This window comes from Meles meles, chromosome 5 (genome assembly GCF_922984935.1).
Source record: "Meles meles chromosome 5, mMelMel3.1 paternal haplotype, whole genome shotgun sequence".
In the NCBI taxonomy this organism is placed as follows: Eukaryota; Metazoa; Chordata; class Mammalia; order Carnivora; family Mustelidae; genus Meles; species Meles meles.
Genome location: NC_060070.1, coordinates 74,306,690 through 74,333,536, shown reverse-complemented (window position 1 = coordinate 74,333,536; position 26,847 = coordinate 74,306,690). Strand labels below are relative to the sequence as shown.

General features: G+C 36.3%; 1 protein-coding gene across 11 annotated transcripts in view; it reads right to left on the bottom strand.

Annotated features, from left to right (window-relative positions):
* The window catches only part of PTPRK (protein tyrosine phosphatase receptor type K), a 567,969-nt gene that overhangs the window by 230,405 nt on the left and 310,717 nt on the right, over nt 1-26,847 (bottom strand). For all 11 annotated transcript variants that reach the window (XM_046004511.1, XM_046004500.1, XM_046004501.1 and 8 more), the window contains exon 7: nt 389-682. In XM_046004511.1, coding sequence (XP_045860467.1) covers nt 389-682 — 294 coding nt within the window. The remainder of the gene's footprint in view (nt 1-388; nt 683-26,847) is intronic.

The following is a 26,847-nucleotide window of genomic DNA, read 5'->3' as shown; positions in this document are numbered from 1 at the left end:
CTGCCCGTAACAAAGTTACCAAGGGAGACAATCTCTACATAGCCGAAAGGTGTTCAGCACTTGCTGAATTGCCGAAGTTTCCTCTCTCAATGGTAATGATACCTTCACCAGCATCTGTCAGAGATTTTGGACTGAAATACAAGCAGGTTGAGCAAAACTGCCGCTCAAGAAAAGATTATGAATTCATCATAATACTGAATAATAACAGAAACACACTGCTCTTAAATTAGTCCAATTATGACATAAAGCTACAATTTACCAAGTTCAATAGAACTCTTAGTGTGACTGCATCATGTGCCAAATAATTAGAACATTTAATAGTGCATTTATACTAAACGTCTAATGCTTGATCCCTTCACGAGGCAGGGAGCCTGCTATTCAGTCTTACCTGCACATTTGGTTCTGGTAATTAATGGAGGTCCTGGGAGCCCCGTTCCACCTTCACCAGGTCTTGTAAGTAGAACACGGATCTCGTATTCAGTGTCTGGGTCCAAATGCCATAATTTATAAGTTGGAGCATTGACTGCGTGCGTTTCTGTCCAGGACCCTGATGTCATCCGGTACTCGACTTCTTTCAGAATAATGGGACCATCGCCAATGATGGAGTTAGCATTTAGCTGAATCAGCAAATAGGTAGGCCCAACACCAAGCAGCTGGGGAGGAGCAATGGGTCTTGGTGGTTCTAGGAGAGATGAAGGTGCAACCCAATTAGTTAAAAATCCAAAAGACTAAATAAAATGCATAGATATATTAATGTCTCTCAAAGCTGAAAAGTTTAATGTGTAATTTACTTAGGAGCACATAATAAATTCTTAAGGAAAACCAGAACATGAGTGATCTGAAACTGAAGTTTTATTTTTTTTTTTAAGATTTTATTTATTTATTTGACAGAGAGAGATCACAAGTAGGCAGAGAGGCAGGCAGAGAGAGCGAGAGGGAAGCAGGCCCCCTGCCAAGCAGAGAACCCGATGCGGGACTCGATCCCAGGACCCTGAGATCATGACCTGAGCCGAAGGCAGCGGCTTAAACCACTGAGCCACCCAGGCGCCCCTGAAACTGTACTTTTAAAGAGTAAATACTTTCATTGATGGGATATGACCCTTTTTACCACAAGCTTTCTTTTATTAAAAACATGTCTCTCCAGAAGATAAACTTGTACAGGCTCAGTAACCAAGGGAAATAAAGGGAAAATAAGGACGGATAGCTCTGATTAGCTACTAACAAAGTACAGCTGGATCTTTGACATTCTTGAGGTCCTAAGACCTCAACAAATCTCCAAATTAATGAATACTGTTATAACTCTTTATTTCATTCATGAAATATGGCAAAGCAGTACTTTGGTTTTCGCTTTGTTTTTCACTTCTGCAGAGTTCCTGCAGAGGAGATGAGAGGAAGGAACAACAAAGCTGAACTTAGAAGCTGATCCCAAGTGCTGACTTGTTTCTGCATATCCACCACAGAATTTAAGAAAGTGAAACTTAATACCGAGGCAAAATCACAAGTCACTACATATCACTAGCCTTTGGGAATAGCATGCAATAAGGCAATGAATCAAACATTAAACTCAAATGTCAAAGGTACAGTGCAATTTAATTTTGGACAGCTTAAATATTTCCTTGAAAGAAACTTTGGCAAACATTATTGTAATATCTGAACTTATAGAAACACTGAAAAATAAATTAGGGTCCCCCTTTTATTTTTCATTTAACAATGATGTAAGTGAATTTGATACTGGACTTTATGAAGGACTCTATTGCTCTAGCTCTGTCTATGTGGTCCCTCTATGGCAATCCTATGTCATGAAGATGCTCTAATTAGTACCTTGTGATCAGATTCTTCTTTGAATCTCTTGAACAGCATTTCTCAGGGAAGCTAAAAGACTTTAAAATAAAGTGTTAATTTTCATAAAGTAGTAACTGCCCCAAAACCGATTTAAAGGTTTGTGTGTTCCTATGTAGAATTTAAGAAACAAAACAGATGAACATATGGGAAGGGGGGAAATAAGAGAGGGAGGCAAAACATAACAGACCCTTAATTGTAAAGAACAAACAGGGTTGCTGGAGGGGAGGTGGGCGGGGGAAGGGCTAGTGGGTGATGGGCATTAGGAAGGCACATGTGATGACCAGTACGTGTTATTGTAAGCGATGAGTCATTTAGTGATGAATCACTAAATTCTACTCCTGGAATCAATATTACACCATATGTTACCTAACTAGAATTTAAATAAAAATTTGAAACAAAAAAATAGGGGTAACTGTTGGCAAGGTAAGAAATACATAGTAACTTTCTGTATTTTCTGTTCAATTTTCATATAAACCTAAAATCTAAGAAATAAAGTCGAGTAATTATTTTTAAATGTGTGTGTTTTAAGAGATAAAGCAATATATATGAAGGAAAACTATTTTTTTTAAGATTTTATTTTTAAGTAATCTCCACATCCGACGTGGGGCTCAAACTAACAACCCTAAGATCAAGATCGTATGCTACACCAAATAAGCCAGCCAGATGCCCCAAGGAAAGCTATTAAATGTAACCACACATTGCTTCCTCCTTTCCCTCAGTAGGGGTGGACTGGAGAATATGCAAATAGAAGAAAGTTATGAAAAGACAGCCAATATCGTTCAAACTGGATTTTCTATTTTAATGGCAACACACACTTGGAATAATATACAGTGCAAAACAAACAAACAAAAAACCTTCACAGACAGGTTTTACTTTCTAATACAGGTTTAAATGAAGCAAGGGTTTTCAGCTGTAGCCCAGGACTTGCTTTTAAACCTTAAGAGTATAAAAAAGTATACTTTCCATTTTATGAATCCCTGAGTTACAAACATCCCTAACATAAGGAGTAAGACTAGCTGGCCTAGATCTCTAACTATACTAAAGTCACTTTCAGTAATGGTCCTCCAAAATTCATATGACAAATATTTACTGAGTAACTACTAATTGCTAGTCTGTTGTATACATTGGTTAGTCATATAATACGGCAAGGGAGATGGAGTAACAATAAAACAACAAATTCATTATTTTAAAATGAGAATCATGTAGAAAACAGATACAATGATATTGTAATAGCACTGTATGGTGAGAGACGGTAGCCACCCTTGGGTTGAGCACAGCATAAATCATAATAGAGCCTTACGGAATCACTACTTCGTATACCTAAAACAATGGAGCATTGTGTGTCAACGATGCTCAAATAAAAATTAAAATTGGAAAAAATAACAACATGGGTGGAGACACCTACTGAGGAACACCAATTTTCTTCTTTCTATCCAAAAATATTTGAGGCATATTAAGTTAGTCCCATCAGTAATCATGGCTCATCATGGCAATAGCTTTCAAACTCATTATTGGCAGAACCATAGGAGCTTGTGGTTCACGAAAGTGAAAATAAAACTAAGATCGTATAAGATAATGTAAGTACTATGTAAAATCTACATGTAGAATTATTTCCATTTCTATGAAAAAGCAGTTCTTAACATCTGATTTACAAACTTTACAATATCTTTTCTTTATGGTTTAAAAATTGTTTCGGGGGCGCCTGGGTGGCTCAGAGGGTTAAAGCCTCTGCCTTCAGCTCGGGTCATGACCCGGGGTCCTGGGATCGAGTCCTGCATGGGGCTCTCTGCTTGGCGGGGAGCCTGCTTCCCCCCTCTCTCTGCCTACCTCTGCCTACTTGTGATCTCTCTCTCTCTCTCTCTGTCAAATAAATAAATAAAATTAAAAATTGTTTCGACAACATAAAGTCAAAATTGTGTAGAGGGCGAACTATTCCAACTTTCACTACTGACTTCAATTGAGAAGCTACTCACAAAGTAGAAAGTTTAAATAAAACCAAAATAGTTCGGAATTTTCGTTTATCTGCTAAAGAAAGATAAAGCTAGACATTTCATATCATAAAATTTTACCAACTAACGACTTGTATGTTTCAAGTTTACAAAAGTCTTAGTAGACAGAAAGAGAAAGTTGACATATTTTCTAAACCTTGAGCTGAAATGAAACTGAATAGAGAAATGAGCATAATAGAAGAAATGCAAATATCTTCCCAGACTATCTCAATGTTGCACATATTTTAAGAAGCAGTCTGTACTTTGTGAATAAACTGAGTTGCCTCATATGTGCAATGTTTGTTTTCATTCCAGATGGCTCATATACTGACTAATTTAAGTAGTAAATGAAGCTAAATCCACAGCATCCTAGGGTTCTAACTCAAAGCTGCAATGCTTCCCATACAATACAATGGAACAACTTGAAGAGGTCTCATACTTAACATGACGGAGTGATTTGTCAGATGAGATATGAATAACAAACCTTGGTTAATCTATAAATTTGCAAATATTCTGAAACCTGAACTAATAACTGTATATTGAATGATAACTCTCATCCCATTGCTCTCACACCATTGCTGTGGAAAATAAGAAGCAAACAGAGGAGGAGAGCTGCAGGGAGAGAAATGAGAGGGAAAGAGTGACAACAAAACATATTAGAAACACGTGAAAAAGTAAAGCATAATATTTCTTCTGTCATTTCTATCTTTAAGGAAATGACATGTAAAAGAAAATGAAATTTGAATCAGGAGATTCTACGTTCACAAAATGCACACACGAATAGCTGGGTAAATGTGAGCATGTTATTTAACTTCTTGACATTACAATTTCTTCACTGGCAAACCAGGCATTATTTCAAAAATTGCTAAAGACTTTACATTTCTAAATGTGTCAACAAGCCCCATATTGGCTGTTATTTTGTTTTGTTTTTCCAGAGAGCATGTAAATTTTAAAACCAAAAATTAATAGTCATCACTAGTGTTTTGTGTACATGAAGAAATGACTTTGATAATAATCAGGTGCTTAGCTGGAAGAAGGGTAATAATTCACCCTGATCAGGTTTATATCTCACTTGCTATGGTCAACAATAAGGGTAGTGCAGTTGCCAAGGCAGTAGCTCAAATTTGGAACTGTGACAATGTTCAGAGAGACTTAGAAGCATATACCTCGTTTAACAGCATGACTAGAGTGGAATCTAGCATTAATGAGACTAATACACCACTACATATTAAATTTTTTATGTTAGAAGTATTAGCATATGTGTTTTGATTTTAGGCCCTTGAGGACAAGAAGGCTTATTTATAAAATCTCTATTCATTTCAATAAATTATGCATGAATTTTAATCAGCTAGCAAATGAACAAGTAATTGTTCTGCAGCAATATTAATATTCTTCATAACTTAATACACTATCAGACCCAGAGGTGTGGTGCGAATAATTCCCAATTGTATACTAGGTATCAGCTGAAGCATGCAATCCCCAAAATACAGGATAAACTTTGCCAATGTTACCAATTAACTTTCAATTAATGACTTACATTCATTACTCTAGATCTAAACCTATTATATAATCGTAATTGTACATTCAAATCACTTTATTTATTTTATTTCAGATAATTTCAAAAAGTGCCTTGAAATCAAGATAAGTCATTATGAAACTATATCCTATCCAATTATTCCTATTACAACACTATTTTATAAACCTATGTATCACTTATTAACATTTGGTTAATTAATAAAATGCAAAATCAGATCTAGAAGTCACTAAGCCATTAAACATCAAGGCAAATGGTACTTCTACATTCACCTTTCCAAATAAATCAAATACCTCTCAGTCCTATCACCTTCCAAATTGTTTCATTTACTCATCAAAGAAGCCTTGATTAAAAGTTTCTCAAGGGGCACCTGGGTGGCTCAGTGGGTTAAAGCCTCTGCCTTCAGCTCAGGTCATGACCCCAGGGTCCTGGGATCAAGCCCCGCATCGGGCTCTCTGTTCAGAGGGGAGCCTGCTTCCTCCTCTCTCTCTGCCTGCCTCTCTACCTACTTGTGATCTGTGTCTGTCAAATAAATAAATAAAATCTTTAAAAAAAAAAAAAGTTTCTCAAGATTAGCACTCTTACCATCAAAGCAGGCAAGGGCACTGAACTTGTCCCCTTATGGCCACTGTAACAAATGATCACTCCCTGGATGGCATAAAACAACAGAAATTTATTCTCTCATGGTTCTGGAGGCCAGATTTTCGAAATCAGTATTGCTGGGTCAAAATCAAGGTGGCACGGGGCCATACCTCCTCCAAGTGACTAGGAAAGAATGAGTTGCTTTCTTTTTCCAACATCTGCGGCTATGGGTATTCATTCCTTGGCTTGTGGCCACATCACTCTAATCCCATTGTTCACACTACCTTCTGCTCTTCTCCTTGTTGCCAAATCTCCTCAACCTCCTACTTAAGGTCACCTGTGACTGTACTTAGGGTCCACACATATAACCCAAAATCTCCCATATCAAGACCCCTCAATCCCATCTTCAAAGACCACTTCTCCTGAGAAGCCAATAGTCATGGATTCCAAGGATGAGGACTTTGTGGTCTTTGGGGCCATTTTTCAGTCCACCACAGAGACATACTATGATCTCATCCTTCTTCCTGGGAAATACCTCAGCTCTATCTTTTCTCCAGTTGTTTCGAGCCCTTGAGCAGAAAATACTTCTAGGAAAGTTTCATAGTTAGGTTCCAAACAGTGGAAATTACCAAGAGCAAATAATTTATCCACACTGCCTTTTTTTTGCTATTTATATTTTTAAGGAAATAAAAATAAAGATGAACCTTATCACTTCGAATGACTACAGGAGTGAATGTTCCCTTACCATATCTAAATTCCTGTAAAAATCAATATTAGACTGTTTGCCTTGGAGACAGATATTTTATTTACTATTATTTATTTTCCATTTATCCATTATTGAATGGATCACTTCAAAATCAATGTTATTCTATTTCTTTATCATCCCCCTCTTCAAAATTCTGATCCAATTCCAGTTAAAAAAGAAAATTCACTAGTTTGTGCTTCATGTTGTTAATTTTCTTCCTCATCACCTACTAAAATGCTGAAGTAAAAGGAGACAGACAGTAGAGACTGTGAGCAGGAAGAATGACATCAATGCACCAAATTACTCAAGCATTTATTTATCACCTACAGTCTCATAATTTTAAATCATTTAAAATTATACCCTAAAAAGATAACAGCATAATTTAAGGGTACTTGAGTGGCTCAAGAAACCTGAAATAGTAACGTTGTTGAATAAGAAGATGACCTTACTTCCCATAAGAAATGGAAAGCAAGGTATGGATAATTAGAAACATTTTCTTTGGGCATTTAATATCATATGCATGACAACATAATTTGTTTAATTTTTCCTTAGATGTTGAAATGTAAGATATACACATTTGAAAATTTCAGATTCATGAACAAGGTTTCTCACAGATGCACACTTTATGAACTGCAAAGCAGATATTATGAGAACAGTAATAGTTCTTTCATGATTTTCACTCTGACTTCCCTGATACTTCAGATTTCCAGGCCTAATAAACTCCTTAAAGAGCCAAATCCCTCTCCATTCACTCTTCTGGTTTAATTCCATATTTTTTGCTGATATCAATGATGTAATTAGTAAATTCTATAAATTATCTTTCAGATAAACTACTATTTTAGTTATGTTTAGAATTTGTGCATTAAGAGAATTTTTTTAAGCAAAGTGATCTTAAAATTTAATATATTAAAGTCCCTTTTTAAATCCAACAATCCATTGATGGATACTTTTTCCAAGTCATATCATTCAGATGGCTCCTAAGCTTGACCTGGTCAAATAAAGTTAATACTAAGACAACACACAGTTTGGATGTTGTTAAACCCAGGGTTCCTATGCCAGCACCTGGACCCAGTATCAATTAAAAGGTGCTACTGTCATCTGTTATCATCTGCATGAAAATTAGAAGAGTGTTAGTGTACACTTATGGTAGACTATGGAAAGAGTGTGCACTATGACCCACTGCCCACACTCACAACACTACACATACCAAAAACTTCTGAGAACCATGAAATAAATATACATGATTTCTGTTAAGTATGTAGAAATACAATGAGAAAATGAGAAACATGAGGAAAAAAAACTTTGAATAGCAAAGCTCTCATTTAGTGATATGTATGTTTGTTTATAGTACATATTTTTTTAAAGATTTATTTATTTACTTATTTTACGGGGAGGGAGAGAGACAGCATGGTGGGGAAGGGCAGAGGGAGAGAGAGAAACTCAATCAGACTCTGCACTGAGTGTAAACCCCCGTGACCTGAGGTGAAAACAAGAGTGGGTTGCCCAACTGACTGTGCCACATAGATGCCCCAATGTTATGTATTTTTTACCCATGAATAGTTATGGAGAACTAAACAGGAGTTTCCTCATTCCCTCCCAGTGGTTTTTCCTTAAGGGCAGTTGCTCAAATGATTGAGGAGTGCTAATGGTTTTGAGTGGGCTGAGAAAAATTACTTAAGTTTATGAAATGCACAGGATAGTCCCACCAAATGAAGAATTCTCCAGTCCAAAACACCAACAGCCTCCACTAGAGAAACACAATGACGATGTTAAAAATAACTTACACTCAGCAATCCATGGCTTAGGCTTACCTAAAATCATATCACTTCCATTCCTATTTCTCAACAGGGCAGTGGAGCAGAATTTTGAAGAAGAGGTTGCAAACCCTGAACAGGTGACAGTATTCGCACAGCCTTGACCATGGTTAATGGGACATAACTAAATGGCATTTGATGATACAGCTTGCTTATGGGCAAGTGAACTGATAATGTTTTTGGAAAACGATCTACCAATATAATATCACAAAATAAAGATGTATTTAAAAAGTATAGTAGGGGCGACTGGGTGGCTCAGTGGGTTAAAGCCTCTGCCTTTGGCTCGGGTCATGATCTCAGGGTCCCGGGATCAAGCCCTGCTTTGGGCTCTTTGCTCAGCAGGAAGCCTGCTTCCTCCCTCTCTCTCTCTGCCTGCCTCTCTGCCTACTTGTGATCTCTGTCTGTCAAATAAATAAATAAAATCTTTTTAAAAATAAATAAATAAATAAAATAAAAAGTACAGTAGTCTCACTTCTGGGAATTTAATGTAAGAGGAAAATTTAAATCTTTGTTTAGAAGAGCAAAAAAGTAAACAACCAAAATATTCAACAACAGGAAAACAGAGACACAAATTACGGTATATCTTTTCAACAGAATTTCACACCAACTTCAAGAACTGAAGTTGTTAAGTTTATATAATACCTGTCAGGGGACTATTAAATATTTACGTCTATCAGAGCTTGCATTTTAAAAAGTATATCCCCATGGTAGAAAAAATGAAAACCACCAACCATCACCACCAGAAGGAAATATACCAAAAAGCTACCAGCAGGGGTGGGCGAACTTTGGGACCATGAGTGGTTTTACCTTGTATCTCTGCTTCCAGTAAAATTTAAAATGTGCTTGTAAAACTTTCTTATCATTACATTCGCAGTATTTACCAGTGTCTAACTAAGTTCAATAATATCATTGGAGAATGAATTGCTGGCTCAATAACACCTTGAGAAAAAAAAAGTTGCTCATGCCACTATAAGAAAAAAACGTATCTGTATAAATTCTATCTACTCGATACAAGAAGATGTAGTCTACAATTTCAGTGTGAGAGCCATCATTTGGAGATGGCAATACTAAAATTCCGTATATTTGTTTATTAATTTGTTTAATTTATTTTCAGATGATGAAATTAAGTCCTCAAAATGTAGGATTTACCACCTTGAGCTTTGAACCATATAGGTAGCAGATTTCTCTGACATTGATACACAGCACCTACAAAGTGTTACTATTTAATTAAAGGAGTTAGTTGACTGGAACAAAAGAACATTTTCTAAGCAATTGCTTAGTAACCAAGTGGCATCAGATGATTTATCCAGCTTGTGAAAAAAATAAATAAATAAAGGGCTCAGCTACAAACATATAATAATTCTTCGTCTTTTAACCAAACCAGATCAATAAATTTTTAAAAGGATTTTCCATGTGAAGAAAAAGTATTATATATATTAAAATCTGACTATACAATATTGCTTAGAAATGTTATCAAAATATACAGTTGCACTCGGGGCGCCTGGATGGCTCAGTGGGTTAAGCCGCTGCCTTCAGCTCAGGTCATGATCTCAGGGTCCTGGGATCGAGTCCCGCATCGGGCTCTCTGCTTGGCAGGAAGCCTGCTTCCCCCTCTCTCTGTGCCTGCCTCTCTGCCTACTTGCGATCTCTGTCTGTCAAATAAATAAATAAAATCTTAAAAAAATATATATATATATATACAGTTGCACTAATATCAGAATAGACCAAGAACTTGAGTTTCTTGAACAAAATTTAATTCAGGGTAGGAAAAAAATTCTGAAAATAGGCCACTCTTCATAGTAAACAGCCATTTTGTCTTTCAATCCCTGTGTGACATGTATTCGGTTTTGTTTTTTTTTTTAACTGGAAGATCTGTAGAATTACAGTATTTAATCTCAATGACATGGCTCTTTTCTGCTGCCTAAAGTGCTGAAATAAGAAGAATCATTTCAGCAATGAAACTGCAAATTTTGCATACTGAATTTTATCTCCTATGCATTACCATGGCATTTTATTCATCTTGATTTGAAAACATTGCGGCAATAACTTTATCACCTGCTTGAAATAAAAAGGCACAGCAGCAGCATGCTATTTTAGGTCTGCCAGCAGGAAGTGAAAATAAGGTTAAGTTCATATTTAGGGGATGTGAAAAGGTGAAGGGATTCTGAAAAATGAAGTTTATTTGCTTTTTGACCCATATAATTTAACTCTGAGAGGACTATGAATTTTTCTCTCATTTTGTCCCCAAACTATACTCTGTCTCATTAGTATCTATGCAATGAATTGGTTCAGAGTTAGGAATTACTACAATGATCAAACAACTTTACAAAAGCATCCTTCAGTCCCACAATCCAAATGGCAGCAAATCACCTATGTTAGGATAAAAATTATGGATCCCTTTGATTGAATCAGAAGTTAATACAGAAGATTTCTCTTATGGGCACTGAATCCCTTATTTCAGCTCAGTCAGAGCTAAAACTGTTCATGCATTTAGAGGAAAGAACATCCAGTTGATTCTAAGAATAACAATCAGGTAAGTAGTAAAACTGGAAAAGCCTTCAACTCTGTTTGGTTCCCTTAAGTCTAAGACCATAAATAGATGGTAACCATATCAACATCTCACCATCACCTATATGAGGTAGGAGAATAATATATACATTAATACATACATACACACATATTTTCAAGAGAAAGGAGGGAAACTGCATTTGTCAATGACAATGACATGGTAAGATGCCTAGGTTATACAGGCTATTATTCCATTCTAGGTTAGAGGCTGAAGGACTTAGAGCAATGCCATTTATATTTGTTTTACATTAATATGAACTAAGATATAATGGCTGACTCATAAACCAAGAGGTAGCAAATTAAAAGAAAAAAATCTATTGCATAATCTCTATAATGAGATTATATACTTCTATCTATCTACACACAAGTACACACATGTATACATGTATATGTACATGTACATATAATCTGTTTACCGTAATTAGAAAAAAAGTATTATTTAAAAATATCCTGGCGTGCCTGGATGCTCAGTCAGTTAAGCATCTGCTTTTGGCGCAGGTCATGGTCCCAGGGTCCTGGGATCGAGCCCCATATCAGGTTCCCTGCTTTTCCCTCTCCCTCTGCTGGTCCCCCTGCTGTGCTCTCTTTCTCTCTCTCTCAAATAAGTAAAATCTTTAAAAAATTAAAAAAAAAAATTAAAAATATCCTGACTCTTCCACAGTTAGAATATAAAAACATGGAAAATCTCATGAGCCTAAATTCCAAATTTTAAAGTATTTTAGCATTATGCAATTAGAAGAATTTTCCAGCATCTAATTGTAATCAAACACAACCTACATTTGCCAACTTGATCCCTGGGTCTAAATAATCTGTTGCACTGACTGTTTATAATATAACACATAATAAGCACATGTTCACTATGAATATGTACTTTGTAATTATTCCAAGTCAATTCAAAGCAATGCATGGAGTTTTTATGTATGTGTAGCTGGCAACAGATGGCCATGAACAAATGACTTAGTGTAGTCATGGAATCAGGAGATACCGTTCAATGATCCTGGTTCCCATGCATGTAAAAATCCAAAACTTTACTTATCTCAAGTTAATCAGGAGAACTATTATTTATCTCTTATTTCTACATGACTCTGGAGGATACAGAATGGGCATCTTTTAGCTAGGCATATCCTTCTATGTACACAAGTGCTAGATTGACATTTTTTAATAAAAAATAATTTGTGATGACATGGGGAAAACAACGGAATAAGACCTCAGTCATAAAAAAAAAGACTTCAGTCATATAAATAATTCCTCTAGATAACAGGCTTTATATATGCATTACTAACCACAGAACAGGCATAATTTTAAGATGCTTTTTTGTTCAAAAAGCATAAATCTTCAGAGACTTTAAAGATCTTCATAGCAAAGAAACTATGTCATTAGCTTAAATAGCAACTCAGTTTCGTAATGTAAAGATTTCCAATACAGATTTATTCCGAAGGACAAATGATGTAACTTAGCAATTATAGAGCATTTCCTCAATTTTGAGATAAAACAAAACAAAAAACAATTATGTGCCCTACTGAGTTAGATGTTCTTGATTAAATTGGGAGATAGAGAATTCACCAGATGCCATTAGTGGCTCCAGAGCAACTCTCCCGGATGTAACCAGGTAAAAGTCAGGCAGTCTGAACAGGGGATTAGAGGACAGAGCTCTGTGCATCTCTACTTAAGTCTCTGAACCAAGAAAAGCAGGTTTCTATGGGTAATTTGAGAGTTTACAGGCATAATGATTTAAAAAAAGGCAATGTTGTAAAAATAGAGCCATCAATGTGGTTACTATAATTACAAGGACATCTGAATACCTATTTTAATCGCGCAGTTCTATTAGCTTTCCTTTAGGGGACAAAATACCTGTCTCTAATAGTTGAAGTGCCATCAAAAATAAAGTCACCACACCTAGTTTTACCATCAAATGGAAATAGGTAGACAAGAATAATTACAGACCTCACTGATAAAATAACAAGATGGTGACACTCTAAAGATACTGAACCATGTAAATGGTTACCAGCCAAAGACTGGTGTGACAGCTCCACCAGAAAGAGAATTTTAATTTTCATTCCCTTTGACCACCCCTATTTCCACACCATAATGCGGTATCTGGACATTCAGAATATCAAAATAAATTGTAGTATATAAAACATAAAATATTGGAAGGCAGCCCAAGTTGTGAACCATCAGTGCACAGAAAGAGAAAATAAAGTGTGTCGAGACCATAAGTACCACAATTATTCAGCAAACGGGCTGCGCTCTTCTTTCGTAGCTACTGCTACTAAATGGCAAGAAACCTCACTATTCTACTTTGACTAAACATCCTGCCTTTTAAAAATAATGACATGAAATGGCTACTGGCCTAGACTGTTCATATAGTCTTTCTGTGAACTTCAAATTTTCCATCCTTCTGCAACATTAGGCGGATCAACTGAAAATTTGCTAGAGGAAAAAATAATGCGTAAAATGTGCATTTTCATGGACATTGAAGTATCTTGTAAACATTACTTTCATCAGTGGACTGAAGATAACTAAGAATTGGGTAAGGAAATTTTAAATAATATAAAGAGGAGAAAAAAAGTATGCTTCTTTAGCATAAATTTTTATAAAATGACACACATATTTAACTTGATAACTGAGAGATCTCCCTATTATACCTGAAGGCCACCATTTCTTGTTCCAAAGCCACATGCTTTAATTTTCAAATATGTATGTTTTTGTCTACACTCAAGATTGTTGTTGTTGTTGTTTTTTTAAGATTTTCTTTACTTATTGACACAGACTGAGAGATCACAAGTAGGCAGAGAGGCAGACAGAGAGAGAAGAGGGAAGCAGGCTCCCTACTGAACAGAGAGCCTGATGCAGGGCTTGATCCCAAGACCCTGGGATCATGACCTCAGCCAAAGGCAGAGGTTTAACTCACTGAGCCACCCAGGTGCCCCTACCTTCATGTTTTAAATTAAGAGTTTGACACTGGGCAAAGGTCCAGAAGATTAGTTTAGAAATTAATCAGATGTATACCAGATATATTACTCCTAAAAAGCAGAATGATGTGTTTAAAATGTCAAAGCTCTAAAGAGAGAGAAAGAGAGAGAGAGAGAAAGAGAGAGTGAGAGCATGAGTGGGGCTGTGGGGGGTGGGGAGTGGGGGCAGAGGGAGAGAGAATTTTTTGTTGTTGTTGTTTTAAGATTTATTTTATTTATTTATTTATTTGGGGGTGGAGGGGTAGAGGGAGAGGATCTTTAACAGATTCTGCACTGCATATGGAACCCCAGGCCTCAATCTCATGACCCTGAGATTATGACCCCAGCAGAAATCCAGAGTAGGATGCTCAACAGACTGAGGCACCCTGCAGAGAAAGAATCTTAAGTAGACTCCATGCCCAGTGAGGAGCCCAACTTGGGGCTTGATCTCATAACCCTGAGGTCATGACCTGAGCTAAAAATCAAAAGTCCGACACTTAACTAACTGAGCCGCTCAGTGCCTGGGCCTGGATATTTTTAATATTGTTTCAAAAGTTAGTTCATTTTAACATATAAATGCACATCATATTAAATAGATACTTTACTGATTGTAAATGTAAATTCTCTTTATAAATTCAAATGTCAGTTATGTGGGGAGTAAAAGGACAATGGTCAAGTCTGCATTCCTTAAGCCATGATGCCAGTAACTTTTCTTGAGGCTTATCTAAATATTTTTTTCCTTTCCTTCTTTAGTTCTTGAGCACCTAGAAGGTAAAAATTCTACATTATTTGTCTTTGAGTTTGTGTTTTCAGGGCTTGGCATATTAGGCAATCAATCAATGGCTGCTAAGTAAATACATTTATGAACAAATAAAGAAGTGAACAATAAGAAGATAATTAAAAATAGAAGGTAGGGTAATACCTAGTCTTGGTGAGGATATGGGACAAGTAGAACTCTCATGTTTCAAGTTGGACTGTATATTAATACAACAAGTTTTTTAAAACTCTGTAAGTCACTACAAACTAAAGCAGGACGTTAGCCTACCCGATTATGTGGAAATTCCACTTCCAGATATAGGCTCCCCTCAAAACGAGTACATCCTGTTCCTCAAAAGTCATGTACTAGAATATTCAAATACCACTATTATAAATAGTTCAAAGTGAAAACAAATTACATGCCTAACATCAGTAAAATGAATAAACCGTGGCAGTCACCAGATACAAGATTTTATAACAATGATGTCAAATGATCCACATGCAACAAAAGGAATGAATTTCATGAACTCAGAGATAGAGAGGGAAACCAGATAAACTATAGAATTCCACTGATTTAAGTTACTCATTACTGTTAGAAGCCAGGGACAGTGGTTACCCTGAGGCAGTGGGGGAGTGATGTGAAGGGAGGGAGGTGGGCTTCTGGGGTACTAGCAATATTCTTTTTCAAGAATTCTTTTCTTTCTTAAGATTTATTTATTTATTGAGAGAGAGAGAGAGGGCAAGAGCATGCGGGGGTAGGAAGCACAGGGAGAAAAATCCTTAAGCAGATTCCCTGCTGAGCACAGAGCCTGATGCAAGGTTCAAACTCAGGACCCTGAAATCATGACCTGAGCAGAAACCGAGTCTGAAGCTCAACCAACTGAGCTACTGAGGCACCCCCATAGCCTATCTTTTAAAAAAAAAAAAAGTATTTTATTTATTTATTTATTTGAGAGAGAGAGAGAGAGAGAGAATGAGAGGGCATAGGTTCAGAGGGAGAAGCAGACTTCCCACTGAGTGGGGAGCCCAAGGAGACTGGATCCTGGGATGCCAGGATCATGACCTGGGCGGAAGGCAGTCATTTAACCAACTGAGCCCTGAGCCTTGAGCCACTGAGGTGCCCCCCCCCCCCAATATTCTACTTTTTGATGTGGATTGTGGGCATACTTAGTTTGCGAAAATTCATCAAGCTATACATTTATAAAGTCATATTTTTTCATGTACAGTGTTATGTCTCACTATACATAAATAAGAAACTAAAATATAGATAAGGAGAAAGATAACTATGTATCTAATTGGTCCAAATCTCCTGCTCATAAACACACCTCCACCACACAACTTAGGGACTATCAATACAATCTGAGTCTCATCCTAACTGAGATTTAAAATTCTACGGCAGTATTTATGGCAAAATCCAATTTAGTCAGTTTCTCTTGAAAATACCTAAATCATCGGAAAAGACTATTTTTTTTTCTACACTTCATTGCATTAGCTCTTTTGACTTCTAAAATTTTAGAATATCTGTCTTCAGAAGGATGTCTATCTGCGAAAGTATGGGTATTAAAATCTTCCTGCCTTTAAGATGGGTCAAGTTCATCTTGGAAGGAGTAGTTGAGTTCCACAGTCACCTCTGAATACTAAGTACGAGGTCACTCCATCATATAAGGGCATCAAGTAAACTTACTCTCTGCTTTGTAACTATAAGTTCTTGAGAATTATTTATTTGAATTCATTTATATATTAATACTATTTTTGCACAATTCATACATTTCCCATAGCATCTATTATAATTGCCTTTTATTTAACATTATTCTAGAATCATACCAGTCTTAGGTAGTCAACAGTGTCTTGACATTATATAAACTTCAACTGCATTGCCTTTGTCAGTTCACAGAAAAACTCTTGTGAGTTCACCTAATAACATCTCTCTAGATTTTAACACGAGCTAGGACACGGAAATGGAGCTACTCTGTAAGTGAGTTGTTTGAAAAAGGGAACTTGGCCTATGATTTGACTTTCAACATAATGAATCTGAGCACATCCCTACCTTGAATATAAAAATAGATTAAGTGAAGGAGGAAGCTTCCTCCAGAGCATACATTAAAAATTTTCTAATCCTCTTACAACCAAGCTGAAATAAGTAAGATAATAGAGGTAATCTGCAAAGAAAGGAAAATAAAAATAAAAAAATAAGCCAGAGAGTCTGAGATATTCATGTGATTTGATCAGAGATGGTTGGACCACAGAAAAGCCCACCTTGCTAACGGTGTCCAGGGGACTGTCTAAAGTTGTTAATATTCATGTGAAATTAACAGCAAGTCTGGATGCACCTTCTTTGATTACCAAACACTGTAAGACCAGAAAGAAGATAGGTTATTGAATTCTGAATGATTTTTCTGCCCACAATCAGGGAAGCTTTGGAATCCAAACAACCATATGATATTATTAAAGACATATTAAATATTTCCAAAGTTTTTGTAGAAATATAGAAGCAACTCATAATTCGTGGTATAAAATCCAAGAGGAATGCTCAGGGAAGAGCAGCAGAAGAATGCAGGAGGAATTTTAGAATAGTTTCTTAGCTTTTCAAAACCACCCTATACCAGTTATCTAGGTTCTAACAAAACCTTGCTAGGCTTGCTGGAATCCAAGTTCAGTGAGCAAGTAAATTTGCTTGGGTGTGCACGTTTAAGTTAGTACCTCAGAATCTGGGGAAGTGATGTGTGGGAACTACAGTTTTTTAAAGATCCTGTATTTGATTTAAAGAGGGTTATATATCTCCTGCTCCTCTATCAAGAACCACTGCTATAAAGTAGTAGTTTAAATAAATAAAAATAAATAAAATGGTAGCTTATAGCCATAATGCTACTTTTGTTGGGATAGGATGTGGTTAAAAACAGTAGCCAAGCAACCTGAAGTAAATGCACTATTTCTAAAATGACAATTGAACAATCACAGTGACATAGTCGTTAGAATGACTGAAACTTAAGAAAACTCACAAATCTGTTTCTTATTGATATCTATCTAAATCTTCCTTCAAATAGTATTTTTCTAAATACCGCTATGTAAATTCAGTTAGTTTATATACTGTATAATGTTACTGTGGCGCAGTGAAAGAAAGAGCATGAGCTCTAGAGTCAGATTTGGGTTACAATCTGGGGACAGCCCCTAAGAGCCACATAGTCTGAGCAACTCTACCTAAGAGCCTCAGGAGGTAAACTGGGGATATTAAGAGTTGTCATGAAACTAGAGAAGTAATGTATGTAAACCTTCTGTAACAGCACCTCACCCTATAAATGTATTATGAGTGCTTTTTTAAAATTACAACTTACACTAAGCATTCATATTCTGTTTCACTTAATTTATATTTACTAGAAGTAATCAATGTTTTAATCATGTTCATTATGCCCCATTATAGCAATCAGTTACTAAAATAAGCTTATGAGTTGGTGCTCTAGCTACCTTCATCACCAATATATATGGAAAGTACGGAAATTTTAAGCAAGAAATTTGAGAGGAAAACCAGGTCTCTAGGGCCAAGCCTTGCTTACTGACATATTTCATTTAAAAGAACAGCCATATTGGGGCACCTGGGTGGCTCAGTTGGTTTAACCATCTGAGTCTTGGTTTTGGCTCAGGTCATGGTTTTACAGTTGTGGGATCACATCTGGCTCTAAGCATCAGCTTCTCTCTCCCTCTCACCCAACTCTCTCTCTCTCACTCAAATAAATAAATAAAAATCTTTTTGAAAAACCCAAAAAAACAAAAACAAAAGAAAATCCATATTTCCAGATCACTTTGAAATTTCTGTTTTGCTATTAACTAAATCTGAAAAGTTCCATTTTCATTGTAAATGGAAAGAAGAGGCGTAAACAGTTTGTTTACCCCTCACAGAAAGAAAGTAGAACAGAGGAAGGAATTAGTATCGGGTAAAAGGAGACTGTATAATGTTAAAACTTCAAGACTAGATATTTCCACAGCTACATATAGACTTATAAGACCCTAAAGATTATATGTCTTCTCATTTTTTATTAGCAACAATATGATGATTAACCTATAACTGCTTAAAATTGTTAATAAAGTCAGTGAATAAATTAAGAGTGCTTTTATGTTTATAATAAAACAATTTTGCTATTTAAAGTGAACTGAAGAGAAGTGAGAGGGAAAGGGCAAAACTGATGATATTTAACACAAACTCTATTTTATTCCGGTATTTCAGATACATTCCCATGTAAGAATCAAAACAACAACAACAACACACACACACACATTCAGCAAGAGGGCACACTTCCATAACCCAGCAGGAAGACACATGCTGCTAATAATAGAAGATATTCAAAAAACAACTTCAATTGTATTCAGTCAAGGCAAGGGCAAGAACAAAATGTTATTTTCAGTACCCAAAGAAGATTATCAGTATCAATTGCTTAAAATCATTTTAGATAAACAAGATACTTTCAGAATATAGGCAAGTAAGGCAAGAAAAGAGAAAATTTACAGTATTGACTATTTTTAAAAAATAATTGTCAGAAACTTTTTATAATCATCTCAAGAGTAATTTCATTTAACACCTTAAGTTCAAGATGGTGGTAGGTCACTAAAATATTGCCAAACACATTTTTATGAGATAAATTTAATTATAATTGTTGCAACTATTCCAGCCACAATATAGACATAGAATCCAATTATCCATTTCATTTTCATTTATACCTCATACGCTAGATCATTTATCATGTTTCATGATAATGATCGGAAGACACATGGAAAGTGATTTCTGTAAGCTATTAGCATAGCTTACAAGATCCTGTCAACAATTACTATGCATAAATATGAGGTAATTAAATTTACAATGTGCAGGAGTATGTGATATGCTACTTGTTTCCTTCGCAGCTGCCAAAAATCTGGGCTGCTAAATGCAGCAAACCTTTTTGGTTGCAAATCAGGAATCATTATGACCCAGGATATCAACAGGTAGCCAGTATGCAGTGGCTCAAGATGCTGAGATGCATCTTTTATCACCTGGTATTATTACTTGCCACCAAACTATCCATCATTACTGCAGAGACAGGTTGGAACGAAAGTCCTGGACCTTCACATTACTGCTCCTTGAACTCTGCATCATCCATCTTTTACATCATTCCTGATTCACAACTAAGTACCTTCTCTTGGCTGCAAAACCAAGTGTGAAGTTGTAATGCCTTTAGCCGACAGTGCTTCTCTAATAGTAATTGATTTCTCTTTATTATGGAGCCACTGTTCAGAAAAGACTCATGCTTGCTTGCTGATGCCAAAAGATGCTTTTTACTAGTCCTGAGTTACAGAATTCCAACACTTATAGGGAAAGAGTATCATTTTTGTTTCATTTCGTTTTGTAAGTGAGCCTTCAAAATTGCATTAGAATTTCATTTTTATTAATATGTATTAATATTTATCCATAAAACTCAGAAATACAAACTTAGATAGACACAGATGCCTCTGCAGACGAAGGTATAGACACTGAAAAGGATTGACAGCTAAAACATGTGTACAAATGCAATTATTTCAATCTGAAATTCATTAATCAGTGTCAAATATGTTGGATAGTCAAAACCAGAACTTTAAGGTACTTAGTATGTTAAAATCACAAAAAACGTTGTTTATCCTTCACACAACACAAACAAAAGAGAAGGATTTAAAGTTAGATACAATAATATTTGTGAAAACTGCCTTTTAAAATAAATCACTTACACCCATTTTTTTTTTCCTTCTTCACCAATTGTTGAGAGAACCTTCAAGAATGATACCAGTTACATAGTGGTTGGCATGCCATAAACTATCCAAGACTAAAGGGTTTTAATTCCGCTCCATCTGAATGCTGTTATAAAAGTTTAATAAATCAAAATGATCAAAATGTTCCCAGTGGCAGATTGGGATTAGGTTTCCAATTCAAATTCCCTTTAATATATGGCTTCTCTGACATCTTCCATTTCTGCCATCTACATTGAATCCCAAACACCTGGCTTTTCATCATTACCATGCACCAACCAGTCTGGTCATGGTAACTACTTTTTTTTTTTTTTTTTTAAAGATTTTATTTATTTGACAGAGAGAGAGATCACAAGTAGGCAGAGAGGCAGGCAGAGAGAGAGGAGGAAGCAGGCTCGCTGCGGAGCAGAGAACCCGATGCGGGGCTCGATCCCAGGACCCTGAGATCATGACCTGAGCCGAAGGCAGCGGCTTAATCCACTGAGCCACCCAGGCGCCCCCATGGTAACTACTTTTTAACACTCCTGCACAGTACAAAGAAATGTCATACCTGGTGGGGGCTTTAAGACAGGAATATTACAGCAGACGAGAACTCTTTATCTACCTCTAAGTAAGTGTTTTTAAACTACCTGCTGCAGTGAATGACATTCTTTCAGGATTGAGAAATGCCGCTGGCCAAAAGTCCTCTTAGAAAGAAAATCCCCACTCCTTTCCATGTTTTTAAAAACTGATGCAAGAAAAAGGTATATTTAAAAGCATCATTATCAGGGCAATCAAATTTCTGAAGATCAGAGAAAGTGAAGTCTTTAGAGAGCTTGCCTCATTTCTATGAAGTATAAAATTTTAACATGCAACAGGAAAAAGAATTTCACGTAGCTTCAAATCCGACCAGAAATCTACGTTGAACTAGCAGGGGACAAAAATTACACATGATATATTTTACATGTGTTTTTATATGTGGACAATGTCAGGAATAAAGAAAAAAAGACATCTCTAAACAGGGTTCTCTTTCTAAATTTTCCATTTAATTGAATATATCTGTTTGTATCCTAAGTTGAACAAAATGAAAAACTGTAAAAATATTGGCTAAAGGCTATGAAATGGGAGCTTACAAAATACACGTGTTTCTATGCCCTAAGTATTTATTGTTTAATTCATCTTTTATTAAATCCCTATTCAACACCCTACAATTAGTTAAAACATTTCCCCACATGCTAATGATTTTAAAATCATCTCTCTAGTAACACAAACAAAAGCTTACAACTAAAATTATGATCTGTGCTGTTAAATAAATTTTTCTACAAGTCTTCTGACTTGTAGAATTTGTATTAATTCTGCTGTCCATAAAATCATATATCTCACCTAGTATCCCAGGCTGACCGCCCCTTCCACTATCATCATCTCTCACCCTTGACTTGCTCTTTGTACCAAACACTCCCTCAAAGACACCTCACCGTCTCAAGCTCTTACGGCATTTAGAGTTCCTATACTGACTCCCTGCAATTTTACCCTTCTCCAAATCGTCTCTCATCCTCGTTTTCTAAGACAGATAGGAAGACATAAGTAACCTATTGTCAAAACCCCCCAAAGTCCCCAAAGCAGATTATATAATGTATGTATATTTCTTAGTCTGGATTCAAATTCCTCCACAATTAGGCCTCAAAGTGCACCTTCAGGCTCATCTTAGACCTTTCCCCTGGAAAACGCTACACTATAGTCAATACTTAACATTGTGCACAAGAACATGTGTTCTCCCATGCCCTCTGCTTGAAATTCCCTTTCTTTATCTTCAACTATCAAGATCCCGCCCCCTCCACCAAAGCTGTGATGAACTGCCGAGCAAAGGTCATTAATGAGGCTGTCCTCCTCTGCCCTATACATCAGGTCCAGGCCTTTCAAAAGGCATTGTACAACCCATGTTCTTTTCATCTCTTCAACAACAATTATTTGATTATATCTGCTGGGTGTTGGCCATGGTGCTGGCTACAGAGACACAGTAATGAATGAGCAAAGGGAATAGTTCTTAACTTTGCCAATCGAGGGCTGGATGTTAGGAACACAGATATATTTTGAATACTGATGAGGAAACTCTACAGGCAGAAAAAGCAAAGGTCCTAAGGCAGAAGACAGCATGCTGTATTAAAGCAAGTGAAAGCAAGCCAGTGCTGCTAAAGTTTGGTGAGCAAAGGAGACTCTCATGAAGGACTGAAGAGGAGGGCAGAACCAGATGAAGGTGGGCCTTGGGGTCGGTGATATGATATCTAGAATTTATGCTACATGAACAAAAAGCCATCAGAACCTGGGGAGCACAGTCTTACTTTGTGCAGTCTGAGCTGTCTGACTGCCAAGGGAATACTGACTTGAAGGAGGGAAGTGCTGATGTGGACAGAGCCATGAGAAGACCTTTGAAGAAGAAGTCAGCGATGAAAATGACGGGAGTGAAGTTAAGAAAAGCACTGGGCACCTACAAGATATGTAATAAAATTCAGACAAATGAATGAAATAGTTTAGTTAATACACATATTTCTGTATACTGTATCTCACCCAACAATGAAAAGATATTTGAGACTGCTGTCCTGTACAAATTTTCATTCTGCACATACTAACAGAAGGCATTACCTAAAGATGTTTTGAGAACTTAGAGCCAAATAATTTTGGAGAAAAAATCTGTAATACAAAATTAATAATTCTCCCCTGTTCTGGAAAATAACTATCATTTGGCCTTCAGGTATTTTGGAAAAAACTGAGACAAAACTGGAATGAAATAAGAATATAAAAGCACGAGTGTGTTTGAGGGAAAAAAAGAAGCGCAGTTGGGGGTGGAACAAGAAATACAAAGGCCCTAAGGCAAGAGCATCCTTGAAGAGTCAGCATGTCTGCGGCGCATTAAGGAAGGAGGTGAGTGATAGGAAACAAATTTTGAGTGATACACAGAGGATATGTCATTTAAGACTTTGTATACCAGAAAAGGGCTGTGATTTCTTTTCTCCCTTAAAGTGAAGAGAAGCTGTTGGAGGAGTAACATGGTAACATGAGAGGAGCAATGGTTCCTCCAGATATATTTGAAGATGAAAGGAAATGCCAATGGCAATTAGGAAAATGTAAATAAAGATGTGGGTAAAATTTCCTTCTAACAAGGGAACAGGTAACTATTCATTCCTTTTTCGTTTGTTTGTTTGATTGTTTTAACACAATGACAGATTCCATGCTTAAACCACTAAATCTGACTCCAAACTGTGTAATACTGCAGAAAGACAACAAAATAATTCTCTTAGTTTAAGGCTCAGAAAGGAGAAAATGGAGAGCAAAATAAAGTTAACGTTCAAATTATATCCTAAATTTAGAAGCAACCCTTTCCTTATACCTGGTAAGAGATAAGAACATCTGTAAGCCATGATTTCTCCAAGAACATCGGAGCTTAGATAAAGCTATAGAAGAAGAGGTTGTTGTCGATTTACGTGTTAAGAAAAACTGCCCGTATTTTGTCACAATTATTTAGTCTCTGTCCAGTTCTCAGTCCTCACACCTCACTTTTAACACCAAAATGGTAAAACTTTTCCTTTTTTATAAAAGCTACTATGAAGTAAACACAGGCCATGCCGAGAACTAACAAAATATAAATCTTTACTTGTTCTTATTTGTGTTGACTTTACAATTGTTTTTAATTCTTTGTAGAGTAAATATTTCTTAGAAAAGGAAATAACATGATTTATATTAATCCAGATGGAAAGAAAAGTGCTTTCTGCAGTAATACAATAACACTTTGTTGAACAAGCTGGTTTTGACGGATTTACCGAACATTTGACGTCTCCTTAATATTTTGTGAAAGCTTTGTGTTTGCTGTGTATTTCTTAGTTTGTATTCTTAGTAAGTCAGGCTCCTGATGACATTTTACAGTAAGCAGAATGTGTGTTAGCTAGCTTTTAAAGGATGTGAACATCTCAGTGGTAAACAGTTTATTGTAACTGTAAAAAGCTAAACACCAGAACTCACTGACCTGTCAGTCATACACTGGTAAGGGGAGCCCATTAATATGGAAGTCCTGGGAGAGTAGAATAGACTCCAGAACTAAAACTAATGAAGTAATGTCCCCATCCCTCCACAACACATTGCCATCTTTACTCATTGCACTGCTAACAATACTATGAGTTAGTTCTATGCCTCGCTGATTGATTTCAATCTGTCAGCTACAGAGTTTCCATTTAATTAACATTCTGTAAGACTCTCACAGTACATTATTTACCAAAATAGTGCTTAATAAAGGGCCTTAATGGAATAGCTCCTTAGATGTGGTATTTTCTATTTGTTAGAGAATCTTGTTTTTTTTTTTTCCTATAGAATTAGAAATGTGACTAAAATCAAGGATCTGTGCCAAAATATCCAATAACTCTACCTTTTTTTTTTAATAAAATTAATTAAATTATAAATTGCTTGAGAGCTGGAATGAAGTCTGCTGTTTCTTTGTAATTTCCTGGTACCTATTACTCAACCATTTTAAGTACTCAATAAAGGCTGCTTGCTGATTTTCCAATGAAGTTACAAAGTGACTTCATTGCTTCCTTTTTGGTTTGGAGTAAGGAAAAGAGAAATAGTCAGCAGGGAGGAGAATATAAATTCCAAAGACACAGTTAGTTCATGAAGTTGATATAAGTCCTCTGGAAGAAATGGGCCCAAATTACATTTATCACAAACTCCAAGAGAACGGAATTGAGAAACTAAGAAGCAAAATACAGGCCTAGGAACAGTGCTCCAAAAGCAGATTCCCCAGAGCTCACAGGAAGAATCATTTGGCATGCAAATTATCCTGCTTCCTCTTTGATCCTTCTCAAATTCTTAAGAAGTAAGCTCCAACAAAAGCAAACTCCCCAAAGATTTACTACAAAAAACAGTGACCAGCACCTCAACTGCTAAACATTATGTAAAGCTCTACACATGAATCACCTATGAAAACACACTCAAAACTCCTTTGGGAAAGAATTCAGATTGGGTTTTTATTTTTAAAGCAAACAAAATAAATAACATGAACATAACCACGTGGGCAAAACAAGCTCTTCATGCTGCCATTCTCCTGCAGTAGCCTAAGAAAACTCAGAGGAGGAAATTAATAGAAAAAAGTACTTGAAATAACAGTGGTTAGAACAGAGTCTCTGTAATAACATACTACCTAAAATGAAGACATCTAGTATCCTTTTGCTCATTTAGAATTTAAAAATGTACCAGACACCTTGTACATTGAATCCTGAATTACAAGTAGCTACAATGAATGAGAGGAGACTCCAAATGTTTCTTTTATCATACTCAAGGGTAGCAAAGTGAAATTTTAAAATATGCAACATTTGGAGTCTCCTTCAAATTTGAGACATTTGATTACCCTCCCCCCAAATCCCACCCTCACCAACTGCACGTCCTTTCCTAACGATATAAGGGACCGTTGGGGAACATTAGTGTGTTGTCAATTTATATGTTCTTAGACTTTCATTATTGTTCAGATTTTATTAAATATAGATGCTTGCACTGAATTCTCCCAGATAACTCCAAATTTCCTGTCAAGGTGACTAGTTTTCACAGTAGAAACAAAGAAAAGAGATCTTCAAGTGACCATTAAGAAAAAGGATCTTTATATGAATGCATAAGTCTGACAGCTGTGCTTTTAAAACTAGTTAAAAATCAATAGTGTGTGGCATTAAGCAGCATGCTGATGGACTCAAGCTAGAAATTCCACAGACTTTAACCACCAACAAGCAACGTTTGTCATGTTTCCCACTTCCCAAATGTCCTTGCTTCTAATACAAAAACATTTAAAATGAAATATTCAGACCTGATTTTTAACATTATATACAAAAAAGACTAGAGTAGGAGATATTGATTTTTTTTTTTTTTTAAGATTTTATGTATTCATTTGACAGACAGAGATCACAAGTAGGCAGAGAGGCAGGCAGAGAGGAATGAAGGGAAGCAGGCTCCCCGCTGAGCAGAGAGCCCAGTGTGGGACTGGATCCCAGGACCCTAGGATCATGACCTGAGCTGAAGGCAGAGGCTTTAACCCACTGAGCCACCCAGGTGCCCCTCAAAATTATTTTTTAAGTGAAAGAAAAATCATGCCTAACTTAAAGTGACCCTTACTAGTTTGTAGGAGAAGACAGCCTGATTCAAACACTACAAAAAACAGTTGCTACCATACTTTCCCGGATGCCAGAAATTTCCATCCCCTGTGTAGACCAGGTGGCCTGTGGCGCATCATCCATTCCCTTTGTCTTTCAGGGTTAGCCTCACCACTGACTTCAACCAAACAATTTTATTTGTTAATTGTTAGAGAAGTATC